Genomic DNA, 13,004 nt, shown 5'->3' with positions numbered 1-13,004 from the left:
TGTGCAGTGGCATGGCCCATAAACTGAGATCCCAAAAATCTTGACTAAACATGGTCATTTAACCAATACTGCACATGCAGTCGCTTGCTTATAGTTTTCTGGTTCAGGGTTTTGTCGAACATGATCACAAAAGAACCGCATCTGTTGACCTCAGCGATAAGTTTTTTTTAATATATGGTGCCAAACCAAACTTAGCAACATATCTGGTCTTGTCTTTATGTGTGGGAAATGTGATTACATAAGTTTTATTACTCTCTATTGTGTCCAAATGTTTTAACAAAATCATATTCCGGCATTTTATATAAATATTTTATATATACCTGTATATACAGTATATATATATATATATATATTTAAGGCAGCGGCTATCTACACTAAGTTTGAATAGTAGTAAGCTCTGTTTACACTAAGTGTAAATAGCAGCATTTCTTAGCGATATGCTATTTACACTAACCAAAAATAGCTGTAGGGCCTATTTTCTTTGGATTAAGTAGATATAATAGTTAGATGCTTTTTACTTATAAATAGTGGCAGATAACGTTACTATTTGCACCTCAGTATTGTTGTGCATTAAACATTATGCAATAATAACAGACAGTAAATCATTATATTTATTAAAATTATTAAAATGATGGCAACTTATTGAGATATTAAAGCCCTATACCTGCCCTATACCTACCCCTAACCTTACCCTAAATCTACAAAACCATAAAAAGTTTATGAATAAAAAAAAAGAATTTTAAGTCTTAAATCAATTTTATTGAAAACAAATGCCTTTATGATCTGTAAAGTAATAAAAAAGGTTAAAGAAGGTTTTCAGCGGGATTAGAAGCCCGGTCTCCCATGCCGCACTACACAGACTTTACACTTTATGCCACTCGAGTCGAAATGGCGTCAATCTTACACTTTCTCTTTTCCAATCACATATTGGTGGGCGGAGCTAGTGTAAATAGTCTCTGCCAACAAGGCGGGCTATTTGTACTCTGTGTAAATAGAAACTACGTTTTTTAAAATAAATCCGTTTTAGCAGTTGTTATTGGGAGACAACAGACCAAGTCTGAATCAAGTACTCCAAACGGAAGTGTAATATTGTTCGCTAATGCTTCGCTAACATTATATAACAATGAGCAACATTTTTAAAACATCTTTCTTTCAATCTTTGTCTATGTTAATGTTAATATCAATACATTTGCTTGTTTTAACGAATACTAAAACTAATACAAGATACAGTGTATGACTTGAGATATGGATTAGTAAATGTTGAAATCAATATGCTACAGAAGCACTTTTCATGTTAACTCAGGAAACAAATGAAACGTTACTGTACAGTGTTAGCACAAAAACATGAATTCAAAAGAACAGTTCAACATTCATAAAAAGCTTAAATGCTGCCAGAAAACAGCAAGTTTGCTTCTAAGCTCGATAACTCGCTGGCATGAATGGAATGATATTCTGCTTAATGTATACATCGCAAACGTGTTTCCACTGTTACTGGGGTGTAACATCCAGTCAAAATGAGTAAATTCATCTTTCCACTATCTAAATTATTATAAAAGATCTTATTATTTATCACAGAACAGTTGTCTGCTGTCGGGTCTGTATTCTCGGCGTATCTAATGTACATGTTTCAATACGGCTTGTGTGCATTACATTCAAAATTAGTGCCATGTGTGTATTGATGTGTTAGTCGTGCTCATTTTGTTCATTGTTGCCAGCGATACCCTTACTATTAAAAGTGGCAAGAGGCTCCGACAGATCAGAGTTGTTATAGAGTCTGTTGTCAAATGTACGCTGTCCAATCAAAGGCCTGCAAATTCTCTTATAGAACAGAAAGCCGGCAACACCTGCGACAGCGATGATGATCAACACGACCCCTACAGCGATGCCAGCCGAGCCGTGAGACGTCTCTTCTACGTGACGCTCTGCAAATGCTGCAATGCAACAATAAATGCATGATTTCATAGATATTAGCTGAAAGAAAGTTTCTAGATCTACAGTAGTTCTACACACCTGACACGGACGGCTTCTCTGTTGGTGGTATGACTGGAAAAGAAAGACACATGTAGATGTTTATACAAGATGATGTAATATGAATGCATTCTGTATATAGTGTTGTGTGTTTGTTTGACGGACCTTTAGCGGTCTTGCAGATATAAGCTCTGCGATTATTACAGTTGTTGTTACTCCACATTCCAGTGATTGACTGAACTTCCACACAGTCACCGGCGTTATTGGGCATCCGCGGTTTCCAGTTTGTGTAATCCACAACCGCACTATCAATCCACATCCATTCACCTGTGACACACAAACATCACATTCTGTTCCTGTTTCACTTCTACGGCTCATTTTGAGTGTTTGATTGATTTAAATGAAAACAAGTTCTGACCCGTATGACTGCGGTGCATTCCGATCCAGATTGAGCTGACTTCATCTTGAAGGATCTCCAGATTCCGACGGATAAACTTTGATTCTATTGGGTCCTCAATATTGACTAAAGATGCACCTGAAATCGCAGGAAACTCACTGTTGATGCCGTCTGTGCCTTGATGAATGTCACTCTTGTCCCATGTTTTTCAAGCACTCAGTACAATAGGATTCATGTGATATTTAAGCATCTAATTGGGAGGACAAAGTAATGTCTCACCTATTCTCATGCATTCCACTGTGGCATCATCCCAGTTTTCTCTCCGAGAGATCATGAATGTATAGCAGTGTCCTCTGAATGAGATCCAGTCTGATTCGGGGCAGTTACCCGGCAGCTGAGGGGGATCTGTGGGGGCAACAACTGCGGGGCAAAGTGAGGAGTTTAATTGACAATTGTAACAATAATATGATAAACTGACAGGATGAGTTTGAATATATTGGTGCCCAATCGCTATGACAAATGCTGGTTTAAATGTATTCGAAATCTAATTTTCTATATAGAGAAATGTACTGATAACACACTGTATAAAGCTTTCACGGTCAATGTTACTTGACTATTTTTGAAGAATCATGCTTAATAGACAATATACTGTAACTCCAAATTAAAGAACAAGTGTGTAATGCTGGGAGTCATTTACTTCAAGACTCTTATAGGAATTACTTTAAATCCTTATGTAAAAATGAATGGGGGAAAATCTAATTGTCATTTGTAGAATGTAGAATGAAATACCTTTGGATCGTTTGCAGAGGGAATAATATGTGTTGTTGCACGCTGCAGTTTTCCAGTCGCCATCCGTGTCGATATAAACACAAGCTAAATTGTTTCTGGGTTCTCCTGCGGCCCATTTACTGTAGCTTAGAAGCCAGTTATCCACCCAGCGATACCGTCCACCTGTCTGGAGCAAACAGATTTAATACATCCAAATCCTCCGATACATCCAGATGATAAGATGAATTTGGTACCAGGTTGCTGTTGAGGCCGATCCACAAAGGTTCTCTGATGGTGTCGACTCTGAGGCTGCTGTACGCCTGACTGATGGAGTCCAGCACACTAGCAAGATCAGCATCATCGGCTTTACACTCTCTTCTGGCTTCATCCCAGCTCATCTTCACCTGCTGCACCTTGTATAAATCGTTGCCCAGACTGAAGAATCTCTGTGGCACTGCTGTGGTCACGGGAGCAGCCAGCTGAGAGTCTACGACACACGCAAACACACTCACACATCCAACACAGTTGTACAGTCACGTAGGTACAGTTACGCCCCATCAGCGACATGATCTCATTTGTTTCAATGGTAGTTTAGTAACATCCGGCGACACGAGTGACAGTGACCGACGGCGACAGGAAGTGGGCGTGTCTAGTGACACGACAAAGTTGAGATTTAATCAACTTTATGCAAATGATGACTGCAGGGTTTGTTTATAAATGTTACAAGAGCAACCAAAACTACAGTGGAACACCTTCTAACAACCTCAAAGTAGAGACCGGCAACACGCATCTTAAGAGATTGATGAGGAGTACATGTATGTGATGAATAGTGATGTAACAATTCACTCAGCTCATGATGCGATGCGCAATACTGATCTTTTCTTGGATTTATTTACATTTAAGAATTATCAGCATATCCACGTTCTCCAAGTTTAAAGTGAACAAAGTTTAAAACATGTATTGCGATTCAATTATCATCTCAACTGGAATAGTCACATATTATAATTAGGGCTGTCAAAGGATTAAATCACAATTAATCGCATCCAGAATAAAAGTTTGGGTTTACATAATGTATGTCTGTGTACTGTGCATATTAATTTTGTATTTATAAAAACATACGCATTTATTAAAGAAAAAATTAAATATTCATATTAATAAGCATTTACATATCATTTAAATGATTGGAAAATATAAACAAATGCATGTAAACATTTTCTAAATATATACATGTGTATATGTATGTGTTTATTAATACTAAATTAATATGCACAGTACAGACATACATTATGTAAACACAGACTTTTATTCTGGATGCGATTAATCGCGATTCATCGTTTGACAGCCCTAATTATAATCGATTTTCAATCGTTACATCCCTATAGTGATGAAATGTGATTATATCTTTATATAATATATGTTTTATGAAGTTTTGTATTGACCTGTGTTCCTCTTGCAGATGAAACGTCTCTCATTTCCACACACTTCAACTTTCCACACACCAGTGATCTTCTGTGGATTTCTAACCATGACAACACAGTCATAGTTCTACATGGGAAAGAGTTCAAATTAATAGTGTAAAGCTCGATGCTTAATCAAATTACAAAACATATGTACTTGTAAATTGCCGTCACACAGAGAGTTAAAGAAATGCCCATGTGTCCTTTGGACTGGAAACCCACCTGACTTTCAACCCTGTGTATCGATCGATGGGAAGAAAATCTGATCCGTATGTCTTCCTAAAACAGAAAAAAAACAGATAAGCAACATCTAAACTGCTGTAGAAATCCATATGTAGTATCTTACATTTAAATATTCATATTTAATATAGTTTACGTCAAATGATTAGCTCGCTTTATAAAATCCAACAGAACCGAGTGTTCATTATAAATCGACTTCTGAAGAATCAAAGACAAAACCCCAGTGAAGTTTGATGAAGATATTTTACTTATGCAGTTGTTGTTAAATTATTAGCCCTCTGACAATTTTTAATGTGCTAAATATTCATAATTCACACTGACATCACGCACACTTGCCTCTTCATCAAAGAGGATTCTTGACTCTTGCGGTGACACGGGTTGACCTTTCATCCAGTTTGTGTATCGGACGCCTTTACCATCAGTCCACACAAACTTCATGTCCCAGTTGATGTCATTCAAGCCCGTCCACATGTCATCAGCAGAATTGAGCGTCATAGTTGTGAGAAACGCTTAAAGAAAGATTCAAGGACTCATTCAACAAATGCACAACCTTTTTGCATCTTATTTACAAACTGCTCGCAATCCAGTTAAAGTAGCTGTTATCTGTACTGGTTTTGTGCTGCATGACACTGGACACTAGTCTTCCTAGAGAATACATGTTAGTAATCGAGTGCTATAACAACGCAGCACATATACAGACACAACGCTGTTTCATTTCTTATCTTATCTTATCTTATCTTAAACATAAGTTCAGGTGTAAAGGAGAAGAACAGATAAGAGATATAATACTCACATTGCTCCGTGTGACTCTGAATGGACACCAGATTACCTCCATGTGAAATGCAGTGATCTCGCGCTTTATGCCACGTCATCTTATTATCAAAACGCTTATAACACTGTTTGGATATAAAAACCCTCAGAATTAAATGTGAAAAATACATTGTGTTTAATGCGTTTGGCAAATTTAGAGATGGACTATTTAACTGTTGGTAACAAAAATCAGGCCCAGCTGAAATCTGCAATATTGTTCGCATGTCCTGCGCTGGTTTCTAGCGTTAACTGTCATGATTCTCACTTTTCCGCGGAAGCGGGTCCATTCAGGAGCACAGCCGCCCGCCGCTACAGTTGACGGAGACATGGTGGTGTTGACAAAATCTGAACTTCTTTTACAGACAGAGGGTAACGGCCTGCCGCAGTTGACATCATGCCAAAACCCTACAAAAACACAAGCATGATATTGATCAGATGACGTGGTGCAACATTAAAACACACTGTGCTGCAGAGTTCAGCTAAACCCTGAAACTGTATGAATGGACTTGCCTTAATTTTTAGATTAGATTCAACTTTATTGTCATTACACATGTACAAGTACAAGGCAACGAAATGTAGTTTAGGTCTAACCAGAAGTGCAATAAGCAAGTGCAGGATATACAGTTGTGCATAAATACATAAATACAGGATAGAGCAAAATTATGAAGAATTTACAAGTGGGAATGTACTATGACCATTATATACAGATGGCTATTTACTGAAAACAGAAATTTACTGATGGATATGTACAATATAAATTAACTATGCAGAACAGTAGTGCAAGAATATAAAGTGTGCATAACTTATAGACAGCAGTTATTAAGTTAAAGTAAACAGTGCAGTAGATGAGTTATTGCAGTATTCAGTACATAGTACTGGAGTGCAGATGATGCGGTATATGTGTAATAATCCAGTAGTGCAAATGACATTAGTACATAGTACTGGAGTGCAAATGATGTAGTATATGTATAAATAGTCCGGTAGAGCAAGTAAACATGTAGTACATGTGTAGACAGTCCAGTCGTGCACTTGACAGGCCTGTAGTGCAATAAACAAAACAATATAGCAGCATTAAGTAGAGGTATATGAGGGGGTTGTGGAATCAGCGGGGGGTAGAGTTCAAAAGCAAGACAGCTCTGGGAAAAAAGCTGTTTCTCAGTCTGCTAGTCCTTGTCCGGAGGCATCTGAGGCGCCTGCCAGAAGGCAGGAGAGAAAACAGTCTGTGGGCGGGGTGAGAGGAGTCCTTAAGAATGCCGCGAGCTCGACGCAGACAGTATTTCCTCTGGATGTCCTCAATGGCTGAAAGTGGAGTCCCTGTGATGTGCTGGGTGGTTTTCACCACCCGCTGCAGTGCCTTGCGCTCTGCAACAGAGCAGCTCCCATACCAGGCTGTGACACAGTTGGTTAGGATGCTCTCTACTGCGCAGCGGTAGAAGTTCACCAGGATAGCTGAAGACAGTTGGTTCTTCTTCAGAGTCCTCAGGAAGAAGAGGCGCTGGTGAGCCTTCTTGACCAGGCTGGAGGTGTTGGTGGTCCAGGACAGGTCCTCCGAAATATGGGTCCCCAGGAACTTAAAGCTGGGGACACGCTCAACAGCCATCCCGTTAATGTGGATGGGGTCATGTGTGCCTCCTCTCTCCTTCCTGAAGTCCACGATGAGCTCCTTTGTCTTGGAAGTGTTAAGGAGCAGGTTGTTGTCTGAGCACCATGTGGCCAGGTGCTGGACCTCCTCCCTGTAGGCAGTCTCATCGTTGTTGCTGATGAGACCAATCACTGTAGTATCGTCTGCAAACTTGATGATGGCATTAGATCCATTCACAGGCCTGCAGTCGAGTGTGAAGAGGGAGTAGAGAAAGGGGCTCAGAACACAGCCCTGTGGAACGCCAGTGTTAAGTGTGATGGTGGTGGAGCAGATGTGGCCTGACCTAACAAGCTGGGGTCTGTTTGTCAGAAAGTCCATAATCCAGTTGCAAATGGAGGTGTTAATACCCAGGTTCCCAAGTTTGGTGATTAACTTGGAAGGGACGACAGTATTTTGTGACAGTATTCTTTAATGAAGTCAAAATCATCCACACATTATAACATCATACAGGAACAGCTCTAATGAGGTTATTACCAGTGTTCTTGTAAATGGTCACACAGTTCTCATCATTGTTGCCAAAATTTGGTTGATTGTGATCCCATGCAGTGTATATGACAGGTGAACCGTCCATCCAGCTACAAACAGACAAGAAAAACAAAACATTCATTAGATTTGCTTACTGACCTTTAAATTCAATGGAAGGTCACTCGTATGGTCACAGATTATTGTGCACTATTTAATTTAATATAACTTTTAATTTTATTTAGTTCCAAAAACACTGCTGCAACAGTGTTCTCTGTCTTTCATGAAACCCTTTTTGAGCATCGGCACATTCCACACTGTCACTGTCGTGGTCTGCAATGCGCTGAACCGCATGTTCCATTCTATCGAAAAATAAACCCGAATGAACATTAGTCCGTCTGTAAAAGTAGAGTCTAGTTTACTGATGACTCATATCTCACGGAATGACCCATGTTTCAACTGCAAAACTTAGAATGAATAAATAATAAATAAAGATCAAAAATGAATTGGAGAAGAACGTGGCACATTTTGCTTGCAGGTTTAAAGGACCCGGCATTGAAATTTAGCGGCATCTAATGGTGAGGTTACAAATTGCAACCAGGCGGTTCACTCCACACTAGAGCTTATTAATGACTAACGTAGGCTATAGGCCACTTTGAAGTTGGAACAAAGAAATAAAATAAGTCCTCTGTAACATCGTAACATCTCACATATCCCACTGGCTCATTATTCTCATTATGCACATGGTCAAAACTTTTCCTCACCTCAGACTTTGCTTTAGTTGCTGGTGCAACCAAAACGTAATTGCCAGAGGCAAGCCTCCGTTTCACCTCCTCAGCATCCATTTTCGCATCTTTCTCGCGCTAATCGGAACGCATCACATGACCGCTCATGCCGCAAGCCCGAGCCCGTGTAAAATGATAGAAATTAAGCCCGAACCCATCGGGTCACATCGGGTTCGGGCAAAGATCTTCAGCTTTACTCCACACCTCCTGTGTGAAGCACTAGGGTGGCTAATACAGGCAGGGGTGGACTTACCATTAGTCAAAGGTAGGCAATCACCTGGGGCCACGAGCTACCAGGGGCCCCCAAAAGGAAGGGGTGGACTTAACCAATAAACCATGTCAGCAGCCACGTAGAGCCCCAAGTAATCCTCAAAATAGTCAGGATATCCCTGTTAACGTTTAACGTTATTACATCTGTACGAAGGCACTCCCCCCATTATAGATTAGAGTGGACCATCCCATTAGCACCGTATATGCACGAGACTAGTTCGACACGCAGCAGCAGAATTAGTAGAACTGCCCACAGCGAGTGTCATTGTGTGGTACATTAGCTGCAAAACGAAGTAAAAGTCGCAGGGAAATAAAACAACAACGCAGCTACACTAGCGGAGAGGAAAAAAGACGATTTACAAACGATTGTTGCCAAAGTCTCTGCTTTTTCCCCACACAAACTCCACCGCTGTTCCTACAGCAGCAGCGCCTCTCTCTCCCGCCAGACACAGCACTCTCCTGGCCAGATCCCAGATCAGGGTTTTTCCTGCATAAAGAAATTGGAGGCGGCCGCCTCAATCAAATTTCGTGCCGCCTTAGACTCTCATCAAAAATATGTCAAGTGTCTTCATAAAAAACACTGCGTGCATTATTAAACAGATTGTCATTTGTAACTGCAGTTACGCCACAATGGAGGCGCTGTTTCGTTACCAGCAGTGAGACGCTGAAGAGTTCAGTAAAAGAGCTATATTAGGAGCTGTATTAGCTGTGTTTCACGGCTGTTCAGGAGTTTTACGCTCAATTTACATTTTCTTGAATTTCTTGAAAAGATTTCCTAAACTAACTTGCTGTACATCATTATAATGTTTTTAGCTGTGAAGTTGGCTCGTTGAATCAGCGTTATTCTGTACACAGCGAGTTCGCCAGTATGAACGCACATTGCGATCAGAACTACTCGCAAACAAATGACTTCTTTGAACCAATTCGTTTACACAGAATGTAAGAGATCAGTGAATCGTTCAAAGCTCAGTGAACTACAAGAGAACGTAGGATGTGAATGAGCTTTGCTCATTTAGACTGGTTACTTATGGGCGAAAAAGTCTTATAAAAAAGGCTTATATTAAAATTTTCAACTTTTCTGTTTGATTGAATAATTTAATGCTTTATATAACTATTAGTTTTCATTTCATCAAATTTTTTTAAAACTTTAATATAAGTGTTTTGTTAAGACACGTATCCCATGTTTTTCATTTGGGAATTCATTATTATATATTTTTTAATTAGTCAGTATCTGTGTTTATTAAGCTTAGTTTTCCCCTGTCACTTTGACAGGGGGTGAAAAGTTGTGTGCTTTGAGGAGGAAGAAAAATAAGGGTTGCAGTAAAGTAAAATGGTGCATAGTTGGGGCCCCCATACATGGATTTGCCTAGGGCCCCCAAATCACTAAATCCGCCCCTGAATACAGGGCTAAGATGTCGTCTTTGCCAAAGTAGAGAATGCATTAGCGAAACAACATGGTGACATGTCAACAACATTCCATGTAAGGGGACCCGCCAATAACGCTATATTTTGTAAGGTCTGTATACACCTCTGAAGACAGTTACGTATATTATATTGCATTTCTGTCAATAGATCCTCCTCAAAATCCCACACTGCTCCTATAACAAACAAAAAAAGATCTGGAAATACAAAGGCCATACCTAAAATTCTGAGGATGTTAATAAATGAAGATGATTTATTTAGGATTTAGGATGTGTCATGTAAGGGTCACATGAGGCGATAACCCCCCCCCCGAAATTTAGGCCCTGTTTTTAAATTTGATACACGGAAATCTCTCCAGTAGTTAAGCATCCACTTTAAGTCTTTTATACTCACCCAAATGATTTATCCAACTCGACAAACATCCCGATGTAGTAGTAATCTTCTGATCCACTAGATACCTGTAAAACAGCATCAGATAGTCCTACTCAAAAGTTTGTCAAAAAGAATGTTTTTCTTTTCTGTGAGCAATAGTCTTCAGTCTCTGTGACGTGAAGCATATTTCCAGATTTCTGAGACAGCTGCCCATAACAAGGTATGAGAAGAGTAGTAAGCTTTTATTTTGTGCCATTTTGGACCAGTCAAGTCAAACTGACAAAGAAATCGGAGACATGAAATATCAACTTGCTTTGTCCCAAACTCAGGAGAAACAACAAAGAGGAAACTCCTAAATCGAAATCGCATAAATGAGTACGAGTCATGAATAGTATGTCCGAAACCTCAGTATGCAAAAAATAGTAGGCGAGAAATACCCGGATGGTCTACTACTTCCGCTGAGATTCGTGAGTGTGGATCGGATGGACACTTCTCTATCCCATTATGCCACAGGAGCTGAGCAACGGTCAAATTTCAAAAGTAAATCAAATAAATATAGCGGAAAACTTTAAGGCGGACGTCCGTTTCTAATGTAAGTGCCAATAAACGAATTTTTTGTGACTAAATTATGTTTTTATCAACACTCACACGTAGGATGTTGTTAATACGTCACAGGTCAAAGAGCATACGGGTCACATGACCATAAAACATGGCGGACGCAGTATGTCCGAAATATGTTCATATACTGTTTTAACGGCCGATAGGTAGGTACTTGTTTAAATTCAGTGCATACTGTCACAGTATGCGATTTCGGACGCAGCCCAAGTCTTTCTCAATATTGAAATCATCAGACATTTTTCGAAGATCAGCTGATGTACAGTGTGCGTCTGCTTGTAAACACAGAGTTGCTCTTCCGGGTTGTGAGTCAGAACGTCGGCGTCTGCCCCCACCGAATGCGCATGCGTCGAAGTGCTCTCGTGAACGTGCACCATTGACTGACAAGACAGAGGAGAATATATCCATTAAAGTCGTTTTTTTTATAATTCATGACGTGTACTGGTGTACATCATGGTATTTTGTGTACGTTTATTACTTTGTGCGCACACTTTAGATGCATTTTAGCACGTAACCCGACCCCACCCCTACAACTTAACCTAACAGTTTGTATATTATATAATATAAAACACAACACATAACAGGCAGATACGGCCACAGATGCTATTTTTCAAAAAGTGCAATTATTCCAAGCGTTCCGAGGCCAAAGAACAGCAATCCTCTTCTCTGTCTGCCGTAGAAACCGGTTCCGGTTGCGTACAATTTCAAAAATTGCCGCCGGAACATCAGCTTCGATTGTGAAATGGCATTGGCTCTCGTGTGTCTCGTCACTGGTTGCGTCATTACGTTCGCTTACGTTGTAAAACGCCATTGCGTGACCTGCTCAGATTGCGTCACATGCTAAACTTGAGCCTATACGTCACTGCGTGCGTTCCTTCCTGCTGTGCTCACAAAATCGTACAGCTATAAAATACTCGGAATGCAACGCGGCCTCGTAAATGTTTTTATACAGTTTTTGCTGCGTGTTTTAATAAATGCCCGTGGTTGACTTCTATTTGCTTGTTGCGTGTTTTTTAATCGTCGGGAGGTGGGAAGGTTTAGGGGTTAAGTGCTCTAAAATATCTATTATTTTATATAAAGTACAAATAATAGGTATTTTTAAAATCGTTTCAGTTTACAATGGCAAAGAACTGAGCGTGTCATGTTCACGCCTAGAGGAGTCAAGCGTGACAGTGACACGCATTTTCGAGTGGACCGGCGTGTCTGTTTCACGCTTTGCCGTGATACCGGATTGCACAGGGACATCCTGCAAACACAAATTGTAAAGATGCTGACACGAAATGAGGCTTCTTTTGCCCCAATGGACAGATTTACACTTCATTTCCTATCTAATGCACTTACTGTAAGTGCAACAAGTGGCTAAGGTGCAGCTTCACCATTGGCACTTACTGAAGTCCTCTGTGATAAGACATTTGATTTTAATTGTGATTATTTAACTTCCCAATGACAGTCATTTACCTGCTTCCATAAAAACCTCCTCTCGCTTTGACCGATATCGACAGCAAGATCAGCGTGATTCTTCTTACAGAACGCTCGAGCTTCTTCCATAGGAAGCAGATCATTATTAATGAAATACTGACTGCCATTGAACACGGTCCAGCCATCCGATGTCTTGTTGTATCCTATTAAAAGATAAAAACAACAGAATCTACATTAGGTTTTAACTATGATCATGTGATTTATAGCTGCAAAATGTTTTTGAAAGATTTTTGTTCAACGTACAGTATATATGTAAACACATTTTCTAAGTACCTTGAATTACTGACGTAGATGGGTATTTTGGAGTGATGCCTGTT

The 13,004-nt window shown here is 39.9% G+C and overlaps 1 protein-coding gene across 7 annotated transcripts in view; it reads right to left on the bottom strand.

Annotated features, from left to right (window-relative positions):
- Positions 1–628: 628 nt before the first annotated feature.
- LOC130563209 (macrophage mannose receptor 1-like) overlaps positions 629–13,004 on the bottom strand; it is a 37,033-nt gene continuing 24,657 nt past the window's right edge. For 4 of the 7 annotated variants that reach the window (XM_057348671.1, XM_057348872.1, XM_057348799.1 and 1 more), the window contains 16 exons: positions 12,961–12,999; positions 12,667–12,830; positions 10,615–10,679; positions 7,757–7,857; positions 5,906–6,045; positions 5,624–5,726; positions 5,161–5,339; positions 4,813–4,869; positions 4,573–4,678; positions 3,388–3,620; positions 3,155–3,320; positions 2,645–2,785; positions 2,387–2,503; positions 2,134–2,295; positions 2,011–2,043; positions 630–1,931 (listed from right to left, as the gene is read on the bottom strand). In XM_057348671.1, coding sequence (XP_057204654.1) covers positions 1,684–1,931; positions 2,011–2,043; positions 2,134–2,295; positions 2,387–2,503; positions 2,645–2,785; positions 3,155–3,320; positions 3,388–3,620; positions 4,573–4,678; positions 4,813–4,869; positions 5,161–5,339; positions 5,624–5,726; positions 5,906–6,045; positions 7,757–7,857; positions 10,615–10,679; positions 12,667–12,830; positions 12,961–12,999 — 2,054 coding nt within the window. In that variant the 3' untranslated portion in view covers positions 630–1,683. Of the gene's footprint in view, positions 1,932–2,010; positions 2,044–2,133; positions 2,296–2,386; positions 2,504–2,644; positions 2,786–3,154; positions 3,321–3,387; positions 3,621–4,572; positions 4,679–4,812; positions 4,870–5,160; positions 5,340–5,623; positions 5,727–5,905; positions 6,046–7,756; positions 7,858–10,614; positions 10,680–12,666; positions 12,831–12,960; positions 13,000–13,004 lie in introns of all 7 variants that reach the window. The other 3 variants (XM_057349117.1, XM_057348741.1, XM_057349034.1) reach the window with 3 other exon arrangements.

This window comes from Triplophysa rosa, linkage group LG1 (genome assembly GCF_024868665.1).
Source record: "Triplophysa rosa linkage group LG1, Trosa_1v2, whole genome shotgun sequence".
Lineage (NCBI taxonomy): Eukaryota > Metazoa > Chordata > Actinopteri > Cypriniformes > Nemacheilidae > Triplophysa > Triplophysa rosa.
Note: the sequence above shows the minus strand (reverse complement) of the source record. Positions and strands in the feature narration are given on the sequence as shown.